The sequence below is a fragment of the Hibiscus syriacus genome, unplaced genomic scaffold (genome assembly GCF_006381635.1).
Source record: "Hibiscus syriacus cultivar Baekdansim isolate YM2019G1 unplaced genomic scaffold, ASM638163v2 tig00004502_pilon, whole genome shotgun sequence".
NCBI classification, from domain to species: domain Eukaryota; kingdom Viridiplantae; phylum Streptophyta; class Magnoliopsida; order Malvales; family Malvaceae; genus Hibiscus; species Hibiscus syriacus.
The window spans coordinates 248,949-273,069 of NW_024062018.1; the positions used below are offsets into that span (position 1 = coordinate 248,949).

The 24,121-nt window shown below is 33.6% G+C and overlaps 1 protein-coding gene and 1 pseudogene across 1 annotated transcript; both read right to left on the reverse strand.

Moving 5' to 3' along the window:
• Window positions 1–5,862: 5,862 nt before the first annotated feature.
• Window positions 5,863–8,087, reverse strand: LOC120194802 (annotated as a pseudogene).
• A 5,269-nt stretch (window positions 8,088–13,356) lies between these two features.
• Window positions 13,357–16,378, reverse strand: LOC120195028 (zinc finger CCCH domain-containing protein 53-like). The gene is made up of 8 exons (XM_039197171.1): window positions 15,325–16,378; window positions 15,060–15,239; window positions 14,884–14,966; window positions 14,539–14,799; window positions 14,277–14,439; window positions 13,976–14,176; window positions 13,818–13,886; window positions 13,357–13,729 (listed from the first exon to the last, which is right to left on the reverse strand). Exons 1-7 carry the CDS (start codon window positions 16,341–16,343, stop codon window positions 13,853–13,855), a joined length of 1,941 nt encoding a protein of 646 aa, XP_039053102.1. The 5' UTR covers window positions 16,344–16,378; the 3' UTR covers window positions 13,357–13,729; window positions 13,818–13,852.
• Window positions 16,379–24,121: the final 7,743 nt, after the last annotated feature.

Genomic DNA, 24,121 nt, shown 5'->3' on the forward strand with positions numbered 1-24,121 from the left:
TTCGATTGTTGGCGGTCATAAGCGATACAGGACTATCCGAATACATACCCGATTATTTGATTTAAATATTTATTTTGATTTCTTAAAAACGTTTTAAATATTTGTTTTGATTTAAGCTTCAACTTAAAATTAAATTAGTCCTTTTAATCACGATTAGAGTTTGAAATGTCAAGCTATAGAAATGTTGAAGGAAATTGGAATATTATCTCTCTGAATTTACAAACTTAGACAAAGGAAAGCATGGCATGGTAACTGGAAACACGAACACTCACTTTTTGTATTGTCTATCATGGTGGGCGATGGTGCAATAGCCAAGACCACAGAAGCCACAGCCGGAAAACTTTGGAGAAGGAGGATCGATGGTGGGCGATGCCGCCTTCACCGTCCATTACATATATGCATTGCCTCCGTCGGACCCGCTGCGTCTCATCATAATATCTGTTCCTTGATTTCTTTGAGTGTTGCGCTTCAATAGGGTCAGGTCTCCCGATAAAAACTTGTCGTTCCATGTAACCCGGACGAACCCTGCCTTCTGAACGACGTAGTCGACCTCTGCAATTTTATCTCCATGATCTCGTTCCCTTGTATAAATGTGGTGGTTTTCAGATACTAATAATTTTGGGGATCATGTTGTTGTGTGTAATGAGAAAAAAAAAAAGCAAGACAAATTATGGGTTGTTATCCTCATTCCCTGCACTTTGCTGCGGTTGCGGACATATAATCGGATTTCAAGTTATATTTTTATGGTAAATTTAGAAAATGAAATTAAAATAATAAAGCAAAAAACAATTTAGATAAAATAAAAAATAATACAAACCCAATTAAATTATTTTCCTCTTTTTTCACTTGTTTTTTTGCATTCAATTTATTCAAATTCCATTTGTATTATTCTTATGATACCATTTAGATAAAATAAAAAATAATACAAACCCAATTAAATTATCTCCACCTTTGAAACAAAGTGCTTTGTTTGTGGTACCCCGCAGATATCTGAGGATCCATTTGACTGCTTCCCAGTGTACCTTGCTCGGATTATTCATGTACCTGCTAACAGCTCTCACTGCTTGAGCAATATCTGGTCTGTTACAAACCATGGCATACATCAACTTCCAATTGTTGAGGCATACGGCACCTTCACCATGTGTGCACGTTCTTCCTCCGTTTTGGTGACTGTTCTTTGGAGAGTTTGAAATGAACACCTAAAGGTGTACTTACTGGTTTAGCATCTTGCATGTTGAACCTGGAGAGTACTTTGTTGATGTATTCAGCCTGTGATAATATCAAAGTCCCCGACTTTGTGTCTCTCTTGATCCTCGTCCCAAGAATCTGTTTTGCAGCGCCCAGATCCTTCATAGCAAACTACTTCGACAATTTTTGCTTCAAGTTTATAATCTCTTGCATGTCTGAGCCTACAACGATCATGTCATCAACGTACAACAATAAAATAATGAAGCTATTGTCGAACCTCTTGATGTAGCAACAATGATCTGCTTGGCATCTGGTAAAACCATTGATACCCATGAAGCTATCGAACTTACTGTACCACTGTTTAGGAGCTTGTTTTAAACCATACAAGCTGTTCTTCAACCTGCATACCAGGTTTTTCTTGTGTGCCTCTATGAAGCCTTCTGGCTGCCTCATATAGATTTCTTCCTCCAAATCACCATGATGGAAAGCTGTCTTTATATCTAACTGCCCAAGATGTAAATTCTCTGCAGCTACAATTTTCAATATCAGTCTGATTGTAGACAGCTTCACGACTGGAGAGAAAATTTCATTGTAGTCAATACCTTCTTTTTGTTGAAAACCTTTGACAACCAATCTCGCTTTGTAGCGTTTGCTCCCATCGTGCTCTTCCTTGATCCTGTAAATCCACTTGTTGTGAAGCGTTTTCTTGCCTGGTGGTAATTCAGCTAATTCCCACGTCTGATTTGACATAAGCGAGTCCATCTCATCTTTCATGGAAGACTCCCACTTGACTGAATCCTCCACTTGCATTGCTTCATCATAGCACTCTGGTTCACCATTGTCAGTCAACAACAAGTAGTGCAAAGAAGGAGAATACCGTTGGGTTGGTTTAGGAATTCTGGAGGAGCGTCTCAGTTCTGGTGTGACTGGTTCTTCTTGAACTGCTTCAGGACTGATCTGAACATCATTTCCAAAAATCTCCTCGAACTCAGCAAATTCCTTTGTTTCAGCTTCAGTATTGGAGCTACTTGATTCTATGGTTGATCTGTCTTTGTACATCACATTCTCATTGAAAATGACATCTCTGCTTCTGATGATCTTCTGATTTTCGTAGTCCCAAAACCGGTAACCGAACTCATCACCTCCATAACCAACAAAGGCACATTTGTTGGACTTAGCATCAAGTTTACTTCTTTCAGCAGAGTCTATGTGTACATAAGAAATACAACCAAACACTCTTAAGTGTGAAAGGTTTATTTCTTTCTTGCTCCAAACTTCCTCTGGTATTCTGCCATCCAAAGGAACTGGGGGCCCACGGTTGATCAAGTAAGCTGCAGTGTTGATAGCTTCAGCCCATAGAAATTTGGGCAATCCGGCATGTATCCTCATGCTTCTGGCACGTTCATTCAGAGTTCTGTTCATGCGCTCTGCTACGCCATTATGTTGTGGTGCCATGGGAGCTGTTGTCTCCATCTTGATCCCATTATTTGCGCAGAAATCTCTGAATCTTCTATTTTTGTACTATCCTATTTTTGTACTCTCCTATATTGTCATACCTCAACCACTTGACTTTCAAACCAGTCTCATTTTCCACCATGGCCTTCCATTTTCTGAAGGTATCAAAGACTTCTGATTTCTTCTTCAGAAAACAAACCCACACCTTCCTTGTAGAATCATCGATTAAGGTGACATAATATAATGAGCCTGCAAGAGATGGAACTGGAGATGGTCCCCATACATCAGTATGAACCAACTCTAACTTTTCAGCCTTGGGTGTCTTACCAATCTTTGCAAAGCTGACTTTCTTTTGTTTGCTAAAGATGCAATCCTCACATAGTCTGACATCTAAATTCTTTAGATCCGGTAACTTCCCCTTTGACAAAAGTGTCTTCATCCCTTTCTCGCTCATATGGCCAAGCCTTTGGTGCCATAGGTTTGATTTTCCATCAGCATCTGCTACTGCAATGATATTCTCTAAATTTGAGGTTATATAGAGAGTATCAGTCTTCTTACCACGAGCAATGACGAGTGCTCCTTTGGTAATCTTTCATTCACAGCCTGAAAAGGTTGTGTTATATCCTTCTCCATCAAGTTGTCCTACAAAAAAAATTTCTTTTGAGGCCAGGAATATGTCTCACTCCTTTCAACGTCCAGGTGGTCTAGTTTGGAAACTTTAATCGGATGTCTCCTTTTCCGACGATCTTCAAGGTTTCATCATCAGCTAGATGAACATTCCCAAAATCACCATTGACATAGTTCTCCATGATTTCTCGGCATGGGGTGGAGTGGAAAGATGCCCCTGAATCCAAGATACATGATTCAATCGGAGTGTTGACGCTTAGAAACATGGCATCACCTGTCTCCTCTGTCATGTTGGCAGATTCCTGTGCACCGGTATCTTTCTTCAGTGCTCGACAATCTCTTTTAAAGTGACCCTTCTTGCCACAATTATAACAGGTAAAATCTTTCTTTCCTGTTCTTGATTTGCCCCTTCTGGATTTCGATCTGCCACGATTTGAATTTCTTTATGAAGTTCTCCCTCTAGACTCTGTGTGCAAGGCTGGGGAGGTTGATGCTTCACCTGATTCTCTCTGTCAAATTTCTTCGCTCAGTACCAGATCCCGAACATCGTCGAATTTCAATTTACTATTTCCCGACGAGCTGCTAACTGTTGTAACAGTAGCATTCCAACTGTCTGGTGGAGATAATAAGAGAATTAAAGCTCGAACTTCATCATCGAATTCAATTTCCACTGAACTCAACTGGGTTGTGATTGTGTTGAGTTCATTTAGGTGTTGTGCCATCGATACCCCTTCCGTCATCCGCAAATTGAATAATTGCCTCATCAAGTGCACTTTGTTTGAGGCTGATGGCTTCTCATACATACTGGAGAGAGCTGCCATAAGACCCGCAGTGGTCTTTTCCTTTGCTATGTTGAAAGCAACATTGTGGGATAACGTCAGTCGGATAACTCCGAGGGCTTGTCTGTCGAGAAGAGCCCAGTCTTCATTCTTCATGCCCTCTGGTTGCTTTCCTGAGAGAGGTTGATATAGATTTTTCTGGTACAAAAAATCTTCGATCTGCATCTTCCAAAAGCCAAAGTCCGCACCATCGAACTTTTCAATTTTCACCTTCCCTTCGTCTGCAGCCATCGCTCCCACTTGAATCTGGTTTCGTTTGGATCGTTTCTAACAATTCTTGCGAACCACCGTGTATTAGAACACCTCCGTCGACAAACTCGTATCGCCGACAAAATTTTTACTATTCATGAAATTCACTATTCACGTTAATAGTAATAAATAGTAACCTCGCACAAAAATTGACAAAAATCACAACCAAAAGCTCTGATACTAGTTGTTAGGAAATAAACCGAGTACAAGTAATTTCCCTATAACCAGATTAGTGAGGATGCGAAATAAAAGTGGAAAAATAATACCCGAAATTGATAACGGAGTTCAGCCAATTTGCTTACGTCTCCGGACTGTTGCAGATCTTTTACTAAGAGAGAAAATTTACAGGTGTTTACAAAACACTCACTACTCACAAGAAAACTCTCAAGTATTGGGAGAAAGAAAATGATTTTTGGGATGGTTTTGAAGCTAAATGAGCTAGGGTATTTATAGTTGAAACTTAGGGACTAATATTTGAAAATACCCTACAGTGCATTGACTAAAGTGAATTTACCATTCCTATTTTCAACAAACATCTAACAAACTTTGAAAAAAACATTTTTCAAAGAAACATTTAACAAACTTTGAAAACCATTTTCAAAGAAATATTTACCAAACTTTGAAAACCATTTTCAAAGTTGGTTGCCAACCTTTGGACTTTTAACAATACCTTCTTAACGAGTATCGATACCCCTCAAACATCGAATGCAAAAGAGGTATTGATTGACTCCGAGAAATAACAGAATGCAAAATGGGTACCGATACCATGATCGGTATCAATACCTCTTTACATAGTAGTATCGATACACTCTTGTGAGGTATCGATACCTATGGTTTTGCAACAGTCGAAATATTTGAATTTTATACAGGTAGTATTGATACCCCTATGAAGGAGTACCGATACCCATACGCTCCCAACAGCTTTTTGAGTGGAATTCACACTACAACGGCTCTATTAACTCCACTATGATTCCCAACGTTCAGAACTCATTCAATGTGTATTTAAACAAGTTCTTGAAGCCATTTATAAACAATAAGTGATAGAGAAACAAGAGAGAAAACCTTAAACTTATTGTTTGAGCAATTCAAGTCAAATTCCATTCAATATTCATTTTGCTTTCAAGAACACAATTTGTGCTTAATTGTATTTATGTTTGAGTGTTCTTTATTTGTTCTAGAATTGTGCAAACATCTTACCTTGTGAGGTTTTTCTGTAAGTTTGCAAAGTTTGTAATTTTCTCTTTGAGAAGAGAGTGCCTCAGAATTTGGGGTATAATTCTTGAGAGAGAGTTGTAAGGTTACTCTTTGTTCTCAAAAGAAAGACAAATTAGTGAATTTGTGGAAAATCCTTAGTGTGGATAGCTAAGGTAGTGAACGTAGACTTTGGTTGAGAAAGTCGAACCACTCTAAATCGCTGTGCAAATCTTTTTAATTTTCTGTCAAAGTTTCCACCAAAAATTTTAATTGACAATTCACCCTCCTCTTGACTATTTCATCCGATCGATTAACTCAACAATTCCATGACCCAGTAGTTACAAACAAAACATTCATATATGATACCACTGAATCCGGCTTTAGTTGCTAAGGCTTCAAACTCCGTTTTGGTTCGTTCCTTTGCTCCCGGAGACACCATCATCATGAGCACATCCAACTCCTTAATGACTCGAATAAGCATTCGCTTCCAGTACGATTGGAACGACCCCCTCAACCACTATAACTTTTCCGTCATCCCGAATAGCATTGTAACAGTTCTTCAATAGCTTCACACAATGGTCGTCACTCCAATCATGAAGAATCCATTATAAAAACTTCAAGTTATATAGGTATTTTGTTTGGTATAAAGAAGATAATTATACGTAGATGCAGATGAGATTAATATCTTACCTTCATAAAAATTGCATCTCCTTTAGGAACATTTTCAAACATATCTCCTCTTACATGTTCGATGCCTGTAATCACACGTATATAGTAAACTCTTCTGTTCTTTCTCTATCATCAAACTGCCTACGATAATTTAAACATAAAAAACAGAATACAAGCAGATGATAGTATTACCAGGGTAGGCAGGGGCTTGTTGTATAACATGAGGCAAGTCAAAATTAATTCCTTTAATAGAGGGAAGTGATGAGGATGAGGGTGACTCCGATACCTCCGCCTACGTCAATCAAACGGCTGCTCGAAACCATTGTAGCCGTCGAGGATCTTCTTGAGAACTAGAGTGCTGTGATTGATAATTGATGTATTTGAAAAGTTGATTCAACCTCGGGTCCTTACCGATGTATTCGAATGAGTTTGTTCCACAGGCCCTGTCAAATGGAACCCCTCCTTCAATGATTGCATCCTTTAGTTGCAACCTATCATGTGAATTATCATGCAGGATTTTGTTATCAACAAGATCTATTGTGTATATCTGGAAAGGAATACAAAGTTAATAGTTAGATTAAGTGGGAAATTCTTTGTTATATATATATATATAAACTCTTTCAAATTAAACATGGTCCAATGATTTAGTATAAGTTATGTTTTTATAATCAAACTTTTTCTTTATGAGTTATGTTTTTGCATCTCAAGTTATTATTGTGTAAATTATTAATTGGATTAGTATCACGCATAGTGATAGTGGAAATATTTTTTTCATTGTACTTTTAAGTGATTGAAAATTGGGATTGTGGATGTTGTACACTATTTACTCCTTTTTTTTTATCTTAGCGGAGAATATTAGTTAATGATTTTATGAAAGAGATGGAGGATGGTGAGTTGAAGAAGACGATAACTAATTAGAATAAGAGTGAGAGATGTGAGAGACAGAAAAAAAAATTCTTCCGGCCATATATGATAGCTTAAATATTGGTTTTAGGATCGGTGTCAAGCCTAGGGTCATGATGATTGTGTGTAAGTTGGTATGATAAATATATTTGGTTGTCAAATAGTTTATTTACTCTGACAATTCTATAGACTTGTCAATTATCCTATTAAAAGATTATAAGTGAAGAATTGACTGTAGAAATATTTGTTGAGCAAATTCGAAAGAAATATAATAATCATGTAAATTTATTAGCAAATATAACGAGAGTGGAAATAATATTATTATGTGTAGTGACAGTGCAAATTAATTAATTAATTCTACTGAATTTAGTGTAACTAGGGCACCCTGCTTAATTATACTCTTATGGGTTGAGAATTGGGAGAATTAGATGAATTAATTAAATGAGAGAGACGGAAGAAGAAAAGCACCAACTATCAGTGAAGATCTGGTCTTGAAGCCATGCCATTAAAGGTCCTAAAGAAACCCCATCTTCATTTGGAGCAAAGAATTTAGAGACTGGCGTCAAGCTATAGAGCCTGAGGATCACTCTTTCCATCATCCTCGACCAAGCACCCGACGATTCAATGGCTGGCTAAGACTCGGAGGATACGGTCCAGCATCGAGGGCGCATCGGGGTTCTTTGTAGGCAACCGTGCCGCGATCTCTTTCGAAGAGAGCTTAGCATTCACACCGGCTTTCGCAATGATTTGGAAGACGTCGAGCTGAACCATTGCGTGCATCGACATGGGCAGCACTAAAGAGTTGACGATCTGGAGGGCATATGAGAGGCTTTCCTCATTGGTTGCATGAAATTGAGTTTCAGATGAATTTGCCGTTGGAGATGAAAGTTTTTCTTCTTCAATGGAAAACTTGGATGTAAAAAAAAAAAGATTAGAATCGGGATTATGAAAATGAGACCACATTTTAAACACATTTATAAAAATTATCTATTATAGTGGATGTGCATAACTTTTTTTTTTTAAGTAGGGTTTAAATGAATATTCAACTTATGTGGTGGGACGATTTTGTTTAAATAATTTTTTTGTTAAAATAGTACTCAAAAGACTTTATTTTCTAGGATGATACTTATTTCGGTCATACAGGACTGCGCATTTTTTTAAGGTACTTCCACGTAGGCATGTCTTTACCTATGTGCTAGGTCATATAATGGTTTCTTCTATGTTGACATCTCTCGAGATAACGAAAGAAATGAAAAACTATACAAATTTTATTCAAAAAGAAATAATGTGCGGGATACATATAGAAGACACATAATTGTGCGAACATAAACACAATCGATCGGACAATGGTAGCGTGCGTGCGTTTTGAAGTGTGGGCTTTCATCCCACGTGACGAAAATAAGTGCTGCTATAGCCTATAGGAAATAAAATCTTTTGAATGCTATTTTGATAATAAAAAAGAGGAAAAGAATATTATTCAGATAAATTCGCCAATTATATGAGTCTATCAAATAAAAAATTATCATTAGTCTTTTTACTATACAAAAATTATATCTCAGCCTCAGGTGCTGGAGTAAGACAAGAAGATCCTATTCCTCCCTACCTCTTCATATTGGAAATGAATGTTTTATCTGTGTTACTCATATTTGGTCGGTTCCTGTGGAGTATTGCCTTCCATCAACTGTAAAAGATTGCACTTGACTTGATTATTTAGAAAGGAAATGCTGATTCTATTAAAGAATTTGTATTGTTCTGGACTTCTTTTATAGGATCTCTGATTTGAAAAAGAATAGTGTTGACGGTGAGTTGTATAGTTCGAGAATCCCTCATTCCAAGCTTGAGGAAATTGTGGAAAGCACTGAGTTGAAGTTGGGAAGCTTACCAGTTAGGTATTTCAGTATACTTGGATACTTGGATATGCAGGTAAATACATTATCAGTTAGGGTTGAAAATGAATCTGATATGTGTTTACAAAACTTACTTGAGACTTGAGAATTGACGATCAAGATGCCCAGCAGTATAGGGATGGTTACAATCTAAGAAATTTGCATCATGTAATTATTTCTCTACTCTTTCTTTCTTTCATGGACCCCTGCTGTCATAATCTTCTTTCTCTGGCTCTCATGGCAGTAGTGAAGCCTTGGAAGGGGCAGCTGTCTTTCCAAAAGTGATGATTATCTTCCTCTATGTTCCTTATGGGCACCACAAACTGTAAAAACAACCACCTATCTAGCTATCTTCCCTTTTCTAAGGTTCTTCAGCCACCATGTCTCTGATGATTTTCATGTGTCCTTTTGTCAATAGGGCACCTTGTCTTTCTCGTCTCAGCTTCATTATGCACACAGTTCAACAAATGACGAGACAATTCGTGCAGAAGACGGATCGGTTTTGGGAGTTTCACAAGCAATCAAACACCCGAGTTGAAGCTAAAACTTCCTTTTGATCTTGTATCCTGTGTTTGATGACTGTACTAAAGTGGGATTGATTGATCAAACAAAAAGGACCAAGGAAGGGAACTTGGGAAACAAAAAAGATGTTTCTAACCAAAGGAACAAGACGATGAGGAGATGGTAATATTGGAAGACTAGATGAGAACTCTTACACGGTATTGCCTGTAAGAAAAAGGATCTCCTTGACTAAAATGTCTGTTACATCCATTTGGGTGACCGGTGAAAGCGGGTCTATCTATAAGAGGTTCTGGAATGGAGTTCAGTGGGTTATAGCGCCACATGATTTGCATACATCGGCAGGTTATGCGGTCTCAGTCATGATTGTCAACCAGACAATTCTTGCAATCTCAGAGAAAGGAAGCCTATACCAGGTACCACTAAGCACCAATTGCTTCAAGTTTTACCTTCTATCAAATAATATCAACTGTACAAGATTGTATGGTGAAACTTCCAAGTACTTTTTCAGATGCAACTGGGTGACAACTCGCGGCCGATCTGGGTGGAGTTCGAGCCTGCATTCAATCGAAGTACAAACAAAGAAGCAAACCAGAGTTCAGTGGTTTAGATAAAGTCCGCTACTGTTTCATATGATGGGCTGTAAGTACATTAATGAAGAGACATAGTCAAATTTCATTTCACCATATAGACGATGTATCTCTACTAATAGTTTCTTTATTTTTCTGAACTGAACGCAGGAAAGTGTGTTTCTGCACAAAGAATGGTTTTTTGCTAGAACTCAGTGAGGTTGAGACTCCAAGGTAGGAAACTTTTCCTTTCAAAGTCATAATGCAAGTATAGAACTCCATTCATTGCTACCATTGACGCCATGAGTCTCATATGCCGGTATATAAATAAGATTCATATTTCAATAGGTGACTGATATGCATTACAGATTATGTGCTGTGATTGTGAACATAGAACAGGTGGGAGAATCATGGCCAACCACCAGGAGCATACGTCACAGAAGTTGCCGACACAGATGTAGTATATACAATCAGGTGCTCTCTCTTTCTCTCCATGGTACAGACACACACACATCAATAGATTACCAAAGTGAGGTAAACATGAAATGGTGCAATAGTTCTGCAGGCAGCCTTTATGAATATGATAAGATCTCGAGGCCATCATGGAAGAAGCATCTACAGAGTGAAGAAACAGAAATAGGGTTCTCTAGTACCCTTAACGGGGAGCTCAGTACATGTCTCAAGTCCGTATCGTTGTTTCTTCTAACAAAGGTACCCTGCATAAAAAAATTCCTAATATCACTGATGCTCACGAACTAATAACACATTAGAGCATCACAAGACATGGACATTGGTGGTAATGCTCAATCCCACATAGTATTGGAAACACTATTGGGAATGGTATTTAAGGCTTGGCTTTCCCACTTCTTTGTTGAGTGAAGAGAATAAGGGGTACTCTCGCGCACCGCTGCCGCCGTCCGGCTCGGCTCGGCTCGTGGTAATACGTGTCTTCGACACGTCCACGTGGATACTATCTTTTTAGAGAAAATTCTTGAAGAATTTCTCTTTGAAAGAAACAAATAGAAAAATGATGGTAGACATGCAAACAGATTCTTTGACAGCTCTACCATTATAACAAAGTGACAGGGTAGTGGCATGAGCATCACCAATCTCACCATTTGCAGCTGTCCAGTATAATAATTTTAGGATTAACTTCACTCAATCCAAACGTAGCGGTTTGAATTCAAAATCTCTAAGAAAAACAACACTTCATTTTATCATAGAGATCAGTTTTATAAACATAAATATTATAAAAAATATTATAAAATTGTATTTGTATAATAATATTATATAAACATGTTTAGTAGCTATATGGACCCATGAGATGGGCCACAATGAAGTTAATTATATGGACCCACTTGATATATATATATATATATATATATATATATATGTATGTATGAGGGAGACATTATTTTTTTTTTTTGATAACGTAAGACCTATCAAGGTCGGGTTAAAGAACCCAACCCTACAAGGCAACCTCCGGAGGGGCTCAAAGAACCCACCATTCTGTCCCCCTGCTTTTTTCCAAGATTCCCAACCAGCGCAGTTCGAACCTAGGACATGAGACCATCTCATAATTTCGCACCCAACATTACATGTGCTATGTTGGTTGGACTGCCCCCATTTGTTTATATTATCTATATTCTCGACATTATACAAAACTCCATTTATATGCAATTTTTCCTCATTATCAAACCACTTGTTTTTTGCCTAATTAGTCATTCCATTATTTGCCATAAACTTGTAATATTTAGTTTTCTTCTAATTAACTGAGAAAAAGAAACAAAAACCCAAGCTGCTTATCTAATCATTGAAGGGGCCCTTATCATAAATAAATAGAGAAGAAGAAAGAGCTGAAATCATGGCTTAATTAAGTAGGAAAATATTGTACTAACTAGATAGTGGCAACACTATTTTTGACCCAAATGTAAGAAATTATTGAATCTCATTATATTTTATTTTTCCCAATAGAATTTTCAAATAATTCAATAAAAATATTAAAAATCATTATTTAATGTTCTAGTATAATATTAATAATTTCATATATAAATCTCCTATCACTTTATTTATAGTTATTAGTTGAATATTTTTTATAAATATAATTTTCAACTAAAAATTTTTGTTTCCTCATGTCATGAATATGATAAAATCTAGCTTTTCTAAATTATTTTATTTTTAGAAAATAAAATTTCAAGTAATGGTAACATAAAAAAATAAGTGAAGCTAGTTGTGGAATAACAATTTCAAAAGGCACTCTTAAAAGTTATCGAAATATAATTTATAATATTATTATTAAATGAATAAGTCAATAATTTCATTTATCATCTTAGTGTATGTAGCATTTTTATCACTTGAAAAGTTACTTTCAAGATAAAAAATAAGCAAAAACAAAAAAGTGAAAAAGGGTGAAGATTTTTCTCAATGACATTTAACCTAAAAAATCAACAGTATGTGAAGATAATTATGATTATGATATTGATGCGTGCTGACTAGTTATATTATCAACCTTGTAGTGTATAAATTTATTGAATTGAGACTAAAATTTATTTTATTCATTTTATATTGAGAACTTGTATTATATAAATTTTTTAATGTATTTATATATTTGTAGTATATTTATGTTTGTGTTTGAATGAAAAATATATATGTATTATGAGGGAGCAGTTGTGTAGGCAGCACAAATGCACATGCCATTAAAAATATAAGAGCACATGGATATGTAGAGAGAGAGAGAGAGGACCCAATCTGATTTAGTATTAAAATATTAAGACAAAAGCATAATAAGAGCACCAAAATCCATTAGAAAAAATGGGTGTTGGCTGAAAGTGAAGGGAGTGAGTGGTACCCAGATATTCACATAAAATTTTGTCAGAAATCATGTGACACTGTGGCCCTTACCCATTCATCCACAATATGAGACAAAAGTGTCCCCTAACGTTTACTTTAACCACATGATGAAAGAAAAAGAACTCCCCTTTTATCTCACTTTTTTTTTTACAGTTCTGCCAGTTTCATTTCATCACAATCTAATGGCTGACAGATACTGTAAAAATAATAACTTGAACGCCAGCAAAGAAAAACACCCAGAGTCAAATCTTTTTTATCTCCTTTCCCATTTTGGGTCTTCCATACCAGTATAGTTGTTAAGCTTCTGGAAAAGTACTTTTATAACTTCTTGGGGGCTCTAATTCTGTACACAGTGACATAGTTCATTCATATAGTACTTTTTTTCAACTCAATTTGAAAGAAAAAAAAAAGAGGTGGAAAAAGTAAAAGGAAAAGAGTAAAAAATAAATTACAATATAAAATAAAAAAAAGGAGCATATTAGTTACCGCCACTACTAATATCCTTTGTTTGTTTCCACACAATTTGTTATGTGGTCCAGCAATTAGAGCGTCACCAGTAAGGAAAGGCCAAAGACCCCACTGCATAACAGTTCCTCTGTCCTTTACCTATACATATATATTTATTATGTATTTTGACTGTAAATAGTATTGTATTGATGATGATGGTGATCTTTCGATGATCTTGTCTTACAGATCTTTTTTCCTTGCTTGTATGGTTTTTTGGCTATACGCCTTTGCTTTTGGTTTAATCTTCCATGTGTATGCATAATTGTCACTGATTCTGCAAAGGATTAGGAAAAAACAGTTCTAACATTATGAAAATGATGGGATTTGATTGAGATTCGGAGGTGCGATAGTGATTTTCTTACCCTGGCAAAGTCGATTTTCCTCCATTGTTGGCTAGCTACATGCCGACGGTTCCTTGCCCAGATGAAAACCTTTTACAGTAAAAGGTTAATCATAATTAGCTTCCACTGGTTTTGTTGGATGATATGGCAATGGAAAGTGATGATGAATGATGATATACCTTGGCATTTGTAGAAGATATGTTTTAAGGGAAGCCATGTTGAGGCCGGAGGCATTACCATTAGAACATGAAGTAGTCGGAGTTCCGGTTTTGTTGTCAGCTTCTACATCCACTGCAGATGAGGTGGAGAAGACGGCGAGGTGATCACCAGCTGATTTCTTCGGAGAAGTGAATAGGTTATCGGGGAGAACAAGCTCCAAGCTGTTCATACGAGGAAAGCATTACGTCGATCACCAAAAGCCACCACAAAGCAGTATAGTTATTATTTTGCTCATCTACATTTAGCATTTAAGTTATATACCAATCAGGGAGATCACTTTCTTCGGTATTGGCCTTCGCCTTAGTGTTACTATTACCACTGTCATTTTTATAATTACAAACTGCATTAATATCCTCCATCTGCTTATCATCTTTCGTAGCAGCAGCCAACTTGGAAACAGCTGAGATCGCGCAACCACCTTTCTCTGCAGCCAAAAAGGTAAACCGGATCGATAAATTGAACAGTAAGGTAACTTGGTTCATATGGTGATCAAACCAAAGTCGAATTTAAACTGTTTCCGAACCTTCAGGGACTTCTTGATTGATGCCATCAGCAGGAAAAATAAGTGCGTGATTGTTGGGAGTACGGGGTACAGTCGGTGAAGGAATGGGGGATCCGGTGGACAAATCGTGACGGAACGGAGATTGGTGCTGGTTCTTCAAGTCCAGCAGCTGCAAGTTCATTAGCCTTCTTCCTTGAAGCTCAATGGCTTGCTGCAAATCAGCCTGCTCCTCCAGTTTCCTTCTCATCAGCATCTCTGGAGTATTGTAAAACATTTTCGATCCTAAATAAGTTTGGATCGAAATCGAAGTTCACCAACAATGCATCAAAACTTGAGATAAAAAGCAAAAGGCCTGGTTTTACTTACCGAGATGGAGATCGAATGGCTCCCTAGAATCAATTGCAGACGGACTCGAGCAGGCCGAATACTCTCCTCGTTCCAATTGCTTCCTATAATTAGATCGATTAGATAAAGTACATTCACTTAGAGATCAAAGTTGGCAAGATAGTGCCAAAAAAAAAAGAGATAACAAAGAGCCTTACTTCTCTTGAACTTTCCCTTTCTCCTTGTATGGTTTAACAAGCACCCGAGAATCGCAGATGAAATGAGGGTTCCCTTTAGCTAAAATGAGCCTCACTGTCTCTGGATATACAAATGTAACAAAACCAAACATCCTCTTTTGCTGGTAAGGAATCCTCACATCTTGTACTGGTCCATAAATGCTGAGAAAATCCAAAGGGAAGCAATAATCTTTAAACTCTAAACTCAGAATAATTATAACAATCTTAAAAAAATCAGAGACTTTACCTAAAATAATTTGAAACATCTTCTTCTTTGAAAGAACTGTCAGCTGGGAAGGTCAAATAAATCTGTCTAGAACACGGATTAGCTGCTGCTCCTAAACCCATCGCCGAATAATCGTTTCTTTCAGGCCGGCACCGCCCTAACTTATGAAGCTCATCACCCATCATTAAAGCAGCCATGGCTGATCTGCCGTAGCTATTATGATTGTCGTTCTGTTGTTGGAGAAGGAGATTAAGATCCTTGCCGTATGGGAAAGAAGTCCCGGACATGAACTGAGAAGCTGAAGCAAGATTTTGTTGCTGTTGTTGAAAAGATTTTGATCTAAGTAGCTCCTGGTACTGCTCCAACTCGTTGAACTTACTCGGAGAACCAACGAGAGCAGCTCCTCCGTCGACACAATCTTCATGAAGAAACCTACAGCTAGTACCGTTCTTACAGAAGCCTCTCGCGAAGTACAAACAAGGTTTCCATCCAATCCCGGAGTTGACATCATCGGCAGCACCAAAACACAGACCGGTAACAGAAAAACTCCTCCTGTGTAAAAGAGAATCGGGCATTGCCAAGTCAAGCCGAGGGCTGAACAAATCTTCGGGTTTCGAGTCGTTGAGAAACGAAAGATGGTCGTGGAACTGGTAATTGTCGATGAATTCATTGTCATCGCCATTTGCAATGGCGCTGCTTCGATTGACAACACTGGAATACGAAAGATTGGAATTTGGGATTGAGGTCGACCAGGAGGTGGTGGATGGAGAAGAAGGGATGGATAAAGGGGTTGGCTTGGAGGAGAAAAGAGGAGAATGGGGAGTGGAAGGTGTTGGTGGGTTGGAAGTGGAGAGACCCAAGCGGGTTTTGGCTTCGAGGATTAAAGAGTGGATGTGAGCTTCGGGTCCAAAGGCTAAACGGATCATTTCCTTCTCACCATGGTCTTGGATAAGAAGATAACCCATGATTTTCGAAGCGTTTTCAGGGTCTAAGCTTTGGATCCTTGACAGCATTATCCTCGTTGCTTCATATAAATCCATGGAAAAGTGCTTTCAGTTCCAGGGACAAAGTGATGGAGGGAAATGAAAGGGAAGAAAAAGCAGATAAAAAAGAGAGCAAAAGGGGCAATAATGGCTACTGATTAATATTATTATAATAATTATAAGTATTCTGAGGAATATAATGACTTCAAAGCTTCCTCCTCTCTAAAGATGAAGACAAAGGTACGGTGTATCTTCCTCTTTCCTCACTGTAAGAAAGGTTGGAAATTAGAACCCACACTGCAGCCAAAGCCTTGATTTTCTTTGTTTTTTTCATGGTTTGTTTAATTACTTGTTTTCTGGTTTCACCATATGCGTATTTGTGTTCTATTTAATAATTCGGGTCCTCTAGGGGGGAGCAAGATTCCGAAAATCAATTTTTTTTCATTTTACTATATTTTATTTCTAGTTATAATTTCATAAATTTAATTTAATTTTATAAAAATTTAATTTTAATTAGATTATAAAATACAACTCAAATAATTCAAATAGTAACTTAAAATCTTAAATAATTCAAAATTCTTAATAACTAGTAGATCTATTTTTCAAGTTTGAGTTGAGTCTCTCAACTCCGTATGATATATGTATATCACATATGAAAAAAATATGAATAAATATATATGCATTGTACATGGTTATAAAATATTATTTAAATTGGAATCGAATATGTCATAATATTATAAATATTTACAATTAAATTTAAATTTAAACTCAAAAACTTGACTCGAATTTTATAAACTTAGCTCTACTCGAAAAAAATTCAAATCAAATATAAAATAAAACTCATCAATTCAAATAACTCAAAAAATTTTGACTCGATTCGATCGATGTTTATCCCTACTCTGGATCATATATATATATATATATATATATATATATATATATATATATATATATATATATATATATATATATATATATATATATATATATAATAAATTTACATAATGTTTATATTTTATTATTTAATATATTGGTATTTAGAATGATAAATAAAATAAATATATGTGTAATTTTATTCAACATAAATAAATCATAAAATATTTTATGAAATATTATATAATCTCCATGCATAAAATATTATACTATATTTTAATTAGTAATATCAAATACTAAAATATAAATCCTAAAGTATCATTTTTCTCGTTGATAAATAGTTAAATGCGACATTCTTATCGGATAAGTGGATAATCCATTTCTCTCTCCCTTTAGTTTTATTTTTCGCCGTGACAAGTGTAACTTAATAAAATTATGGGCATGAGACTCGAACCCAACATGTTTCGATCTAATTAGATTGGATTTTTTTAAATGGGTTCGAGTCGGGTCATGTTTGGGTTTAGAATGAAAAATATTCGACCCAACCTGACCTAAAAAATATAATTTTACCTTATATATTTATGAATAATTATAATAATATCCCTCTATATATTATTTTTCAATTAAATAAATGTTTTTATTAAATAAAAATATTTTTTATTATTTTGGGTCGGGTTAGATCTGGTTCGAATTTTATCTCAAAAAGTCAGGTCGAGTTCGGGCCGGTAAAGAGTATATATTTTTTGGGTCGAATGAATGATGTAAAATTTTTTAGTCTGGTCGGATTGGCCGAATCCCGACCCATGCCCCTCCCTAGATATAACATAAATAATTAATTGATTTAAAAAGATAAAGTGTTAAGTTTTAAAAATATTTTTATTAGTATAGAGTACTTATAAGGTAAGATATATTCTAAAAGTTCTCAATTATTTGACAATAGAAGTTCAAATACTATTGTAATTGATCTCGAGTTTGGGTCTTTGTGTATGTAGAAAACCTTCGATGGAAGACATACACACTAAAACTAGGTGTGTGATGCGAATATATCTAAATTAGTCAAAGCAAACCTAAGATTTCTAGAAATAACAATCATTCATTTAATCATTAAAATAGTTTGGTTCGTGCATTTTTAAAATAAAATTTAAATATTGTAAATGAAGCAAATTAATTTGAGAAATATTTTCAAAATGGACCTTCACAATATTATCTAGATTATTTGACTAATATATCTAATTTTGATTATTAAATAAATAATAATAATAATAATAATAATAATAGATATAATAATATTAAAGGTTCTTTTAAGGTATATATTTACAGTTTCACAAATTTTTATATGTTTGACGCTTAAAAGATTTTTTTCAATAAAAAGGTTAAATATATTAATTATTTTTATTTAAATAATATAAAAATATAAAAGAATCTCTAAATCATATTATTTGTTATTTAAAAAATGTTCCAATTATTTTTCAATTGAATCATATCATTTATTATATGACACCAATTAAATGTACTAAAAAGTTATAAATTATATTGTTGGACTAATTTTTTTCCAGATAAAGTTATAATAAACATGTAAAGTTAAGAATTATAAAGTTACAACAATTATTAAGAAAAATATTATTTTAATTAAAAATTCTGAATTTAAACAATTATATTAATAAGATAATCACTCATATTATTAGAAGAAAAAAAAACATGCACAAGTTAAACTTTTAAAAAGTAAATTTCTCGGTGTAATTCAAAAATAGGGAGGTGACACACGCGGACTTTACAGCGCGTGAATAAAGAACCCTTTTGGTATCAAATTACTGCACGTTCACTTGCATCATTCTGACAAACTTCTTCTCCCGTACTGCGTGCTGTAATTTAAAATGGGATTTTGATTTTAGCAGCGGAGTTTTGACTACCTGCATGTGGTCCCACGGAACACCTCAATTCGCCACCACTTGAATTTTTTCTCTAGATTTTGAAACGGAAATCATTTTTGGTAATTTAAATAATGATAAATTTTAATTTAGTTTTTAAAAATTATAAAATAAAATTTCTTATAAGATAAGCACCGTATTATTATAATCATTAGTTAAAATGACATGATATATTAATAGACACGATGCTCTGTTGAGCTCTAAAGGAGTCTTGATCTATTCAAAATTTTATATATTTATATATTTTAGTCTAATAATATTTTAATTCATATACAAATAAATATTCAAATAAAAAATATATATAAGAAATTATCGAATATTTAATCAAGTATAGAATAAACTAAACAAGGATGTTTGTATTAGGGGTGTAAACGAGCTGAGTCGAGCTCGAGAATTCCTGAGCTCGACTCGACTCGAAAACACTGAAATGAAGCTCGAATCAACTCGAAAACTCGCGAGCTTAAAATTTTTAAGCTCGACTCGAACTCGAAATCCTGAACTGAAGGTCGTGAGCAGCTCGAAATGGAAAAAAATCTTAAACTTAACTAGATTAAAGCCTCAAATTCGAACATGAATCTTAAATACATAAAAATCTTACTGTATTTTTAAAAAAAATCAACTCATAAATGTTAATATTATTAATAATTTATTTTTTAAAACAAAATCTTAATATATTATATTTTCGAGCTGCTCACGAGTTTTTCGAGTCGAGTATCAAGTAGCTCGTTTCGGCTCGTTAAGAATTCGAGTCGAGCTCGAGCTCGAGTCAAGTTCATTCGATCTGAGTATTTATCGAGCCTTGACCGAGTCGATCTCGAGTAGCTCACGATCTGTCTCGTCCCATTTACAACCCTAGTTTGTATTGTCAATTTTTTTGTCCAATAATAATTTAAGTCATTGTAAGTTTAAATATTTGACAAATCAAACATTGTATTTATAATTTTAGTTTAAATACCTAATAAACTATTGTATTTTTCTTAAAAAATATAATATTTCAACCTTTGCCAATGTTCAATTTTGACTTCGTCTTTACGTATTAATACCAAATATCTATAAAATAGATTGTTAAAATCTCGCAGTTGATACATTATCTCTCTTCTGAATTGTGTGTTTAATATCAATTAGAAACAATATTTTCATTTTCTCCCTCTAAGTAAGTATTGTTAAAAAAAATAATTAATAATATTATACCTTAAATTAAGTGTGGGTTTAAGCATTTTTTACATGTGTCCTTAGTCATTTTGCATTTCAATTTTTTAAATTTATATGAATGAATTGTATTGCGTCTAAGTCAGCCTTCGTTGAAAACAATAAAGGAATGAGATATCTGAGCCTCTGTCGAAAGATTGAGAGGAATTCAAACCGTAGTAAATTAAAATTAGTGGGATAGGGTTCCTATGATCGAGATGTATGTAATGGCGGGACAAATTATAATGTCACATAACGACATTAGCCGAAATGAGCAGTTCATACGGGGGATATGAACAAGTGCATTAGATTGGATAAGGGAAAATGTCATTGCATGTGAGTCCGACACCATAACATGTGCATTAGTATCTACAAAATATGTTTTATGCAAATTAGTGAACTTGCCTAAACTACCATACTTAGCTAAAATCATTGGAGAATAAAGCATGTTTTTTTATTTGATAATGTTGTTATGATTTCCTTAAATCAAGGGATTTTATAGATAAGTTTTAATCTCAACAGTTGATATATTTTAATTTAGGATATTGATGTTAGGTTTCGAGTATAAATAGAGGCTTACACGAATAATGTATGTCATTTTAAATTAGTTTTCAAATTTTATTTGCTTAACTATAACCTCGTTATAAATTAGTCATAAACTTTTAAACATTCTAATTTAATTATAAACTATCGATATATATTAATCATGTGAGCTATTAATAAAACTATTAAAAATTATTGTCATATAAATACTTATGTGTATTATGTAATAATAGTAGGTGACATAAATAATAATTAATGTTGGTTTTAAATAAAATAATAATTTAACTTTGGAATGAAGAAATAATTATAAATAATTTGAGAAGACAACAAAAAATCAAGGAATCTTTCAACTTCACTTTAAATAAAGATTTTCGAGGGACGTGATACAACATTAATTTTCATTTATGTTACATTATATTATTACACGATACACATCGGTGTTGATTTGATAGTTAATTTTTTAATAAATTTATTAACATAAAATGTTATTAACATATACCAGCATTCATAAGCTTTAAATTAATTTTAAATAAGAATCATGGTTTATAATAAAATTAAAATATTTAAAATTTTAAAGATTAATTTAAAATAAAAAATATAATCTAAAAAGAAAATTAGAATGAGAGTCGTATTTTGAAATGTATGATTCAATTAATTAAATTAATATAAATATTTTGTTTTTATTTTTTTAAAATTCATGGAAAGCACATGTGTCAAACATTTCAACATGCCCCTGCTGAAAAATAATAATTGAACATCATGATTTATTTATCATAAAAAGTAAAAAAAGAAAAGTTACAAATAATTGAAACCACGCCTTCCCATATGACATTCATAGATAAAATTTTGACCCCAAACTGAATGTGAGTTCAAATATTTCTGAAATGCTCCCACATATATATGATGAAAAAATTTTAACCGTTGGATTCTAAACTTCAACATCAATGTTTAAACATCCGACGGCAGAGATGCCTTCTTAAACAATAAAATGTCCTTTGACTGACACAATAAATCATCGAGGGGGATGGGTTATTTGTCAATTTTCTTATTATTTAAATATTTTAAAATTACATCACAAAGTTGTACAGTGAACTGAAGGAAGTCAGCTCTGTGGTACATTTTTTAAAAAAGAAGAATACTGCAGTACTTTTTAGATTTTACAATATTTATTACTGGTCAGAAATAGTGGTGTGTAAATTCGGGTATCCGTAATATTCGGATAAGTGATTTTTCGGTCCGTGTCTCAACTTAGATGTTACAGGTATCTGATACCAGTTTTTTTATTTTTAAATTATTAATTTAAAAAAATATACATAAATTTAAATGTATGAAATTTCGAATTACATACTCTAACATCCGAACATAAAATTTAAAAGTTTGAAATACAAAATCTAATAATCCATTATATATATATATATATATATAAACTAACCGGGTATTTGAGTAACGGGTACCCGCAAAACTCAATTTTGATACCCGGGCCCGACCCGGTAGGATAATTTTTTTTAAAAAATTACCCATTTTTTTAAGTTCGAGTCGGTGGATCAGATTAAACGAGTCGGATATTTTTACACACTCCTAATCATAAATTTGGTTATTTACCCTTTCAATTGGGTGAACCGATATATATTTTTTATAATAGCTTAATGTTATTTGATATTATTGAATATCAGTTTTTTAACGCATTCGACTGAAATTTATCCTTATTGCATTTAGATTATATTATTTGTAGAATAGCACAAGGTTCTTAATCTTGAGGTCGTGGGATTGAGTCCCACGGAGGGCATTTCATAATTCAAAGGTATCTTACGGAAGCTGTTCTCAACCTAGTGTTGGGGGCAGCCTACTATCTTACTTCTCCCTTACCCCATTGCATATGGGAACAAGTGACAACCAACCATATATGTAGGCAGGTTTGATTTTTTTTTCTTAGTAAATTAAAGCTTTTATTCGTAAAAAAAAAGGAATTTGATTTTATCAATACATTGCATTACTATTCTTGATTAATTTGGCTGAACTATTTTTTTTGACAACTATCACAATTTTTCATTGGTGCATTTTTTTTATTTTTAATTTGTATAACTTTTTGAATAATTATAAAGAGTAATATATACAAAATTTAATTATAATTTAATAATCACTATAAATAAAAGAATGAAAAAACGTTGTACAAACAAAGCTGAGTATTATTATACAAATCAATACAATGATATGAAATCATGATTATATATAAGTCGTACCAAAATGTATATAATCCTAGATTTTAGCGTTGAAACATATGTGAACACCGCAAAAATTAGCTCGCAGACTCCAATCATTATATGGCAGAACCCTATAGATTGAAAATAGGATATGATGCATAGATTTCACTTTCAACGAATTAATATGTCTCCAAAATCTGTTAATATCATGTAGTCTTTAAAGCTATTACACCAATCGTATAGGTGATAACATTATCTAGAGTACACGAATTTTAATTTGATCTAATTTTTTTTTTAAAAATAAATACCTAAAATTAATATGAAAAACAGAGAATCATATGTATGATCATAAACTATTCAAAAAATAAAAAATATCGATTAAACTAACTTTATACCTACTTATAATGAACCTAATTTTTTAATTATATAGAGTAATTATAATGTCATATTTATTTGGAAGACTTCCAATTATTTGACAATAAACGCTCATATAATTTTACAAAAATCATGTTCGAACCTAAGATCTAAAAGAATAACAATTGTTTTAATTACTAATATTATCCTTAACCTTAGACCTTAGAAATATAAATTTAACCGTTAGACAAAAAGGGCTTCATAAAATTCTAAGATAAATCTTAAAATTATACGTAGTTTTTGATGAAATGTATAACATAATGCATGAAATATGTTTTCTTTTTGAATTTTTTATATACGTAAATTTAATTTGAATTAATTTTCATAAATCACAAATATCACCATTTAAGGTTTACATATTATATTTTATTATATCAAATTGTAAAAAAAAATTAAAGTGGAGAACTAAAACACTTTTTTTATAAAACAATCTTAAGTAAATTATGGGCACCTTATTTAAATTTATTATTCCATTTTTATTGCAATAATTTTTTATTTTAGTATTTTACTTTAATGTTTCTTTAACTTGATCTAAAAATACAAAAAAAATTGACACGAAGTTATTGATTATTGGTAACAAATTTACCAAAATTGATTTTGACTGCCAATAATATCGTCTATACCGTAAAATATTTATATCTATATAATTAATTAGATATTATTTTTAAATTCTTAAATTTTCCAACAT

Bases quoted from the DNA above. Each gene is read 5' to 3' on its own strand.
- LOC120195028 (XM_039197171.1), bottom strand. From the start codon at position 16,343: ATGGATTTATATGAAGCAACGAGGATAATGCTGTCAAGGATCCAAAGC. The intron at 15,240-15,324 runs GTAAAGTCTCTG...GGATTTTCTCAG, and splicing joins GATGTTTCAAATTATTTTAG to CATTTATGGACCAGTACAAG. The intron at 14,177-14,276 runs GTATATAACTTA...TCGTATGAACAG, and splicing joins GAAAGTGATCTCCCTGATTG to CTTGGAGCTTGTTCTCCCCG.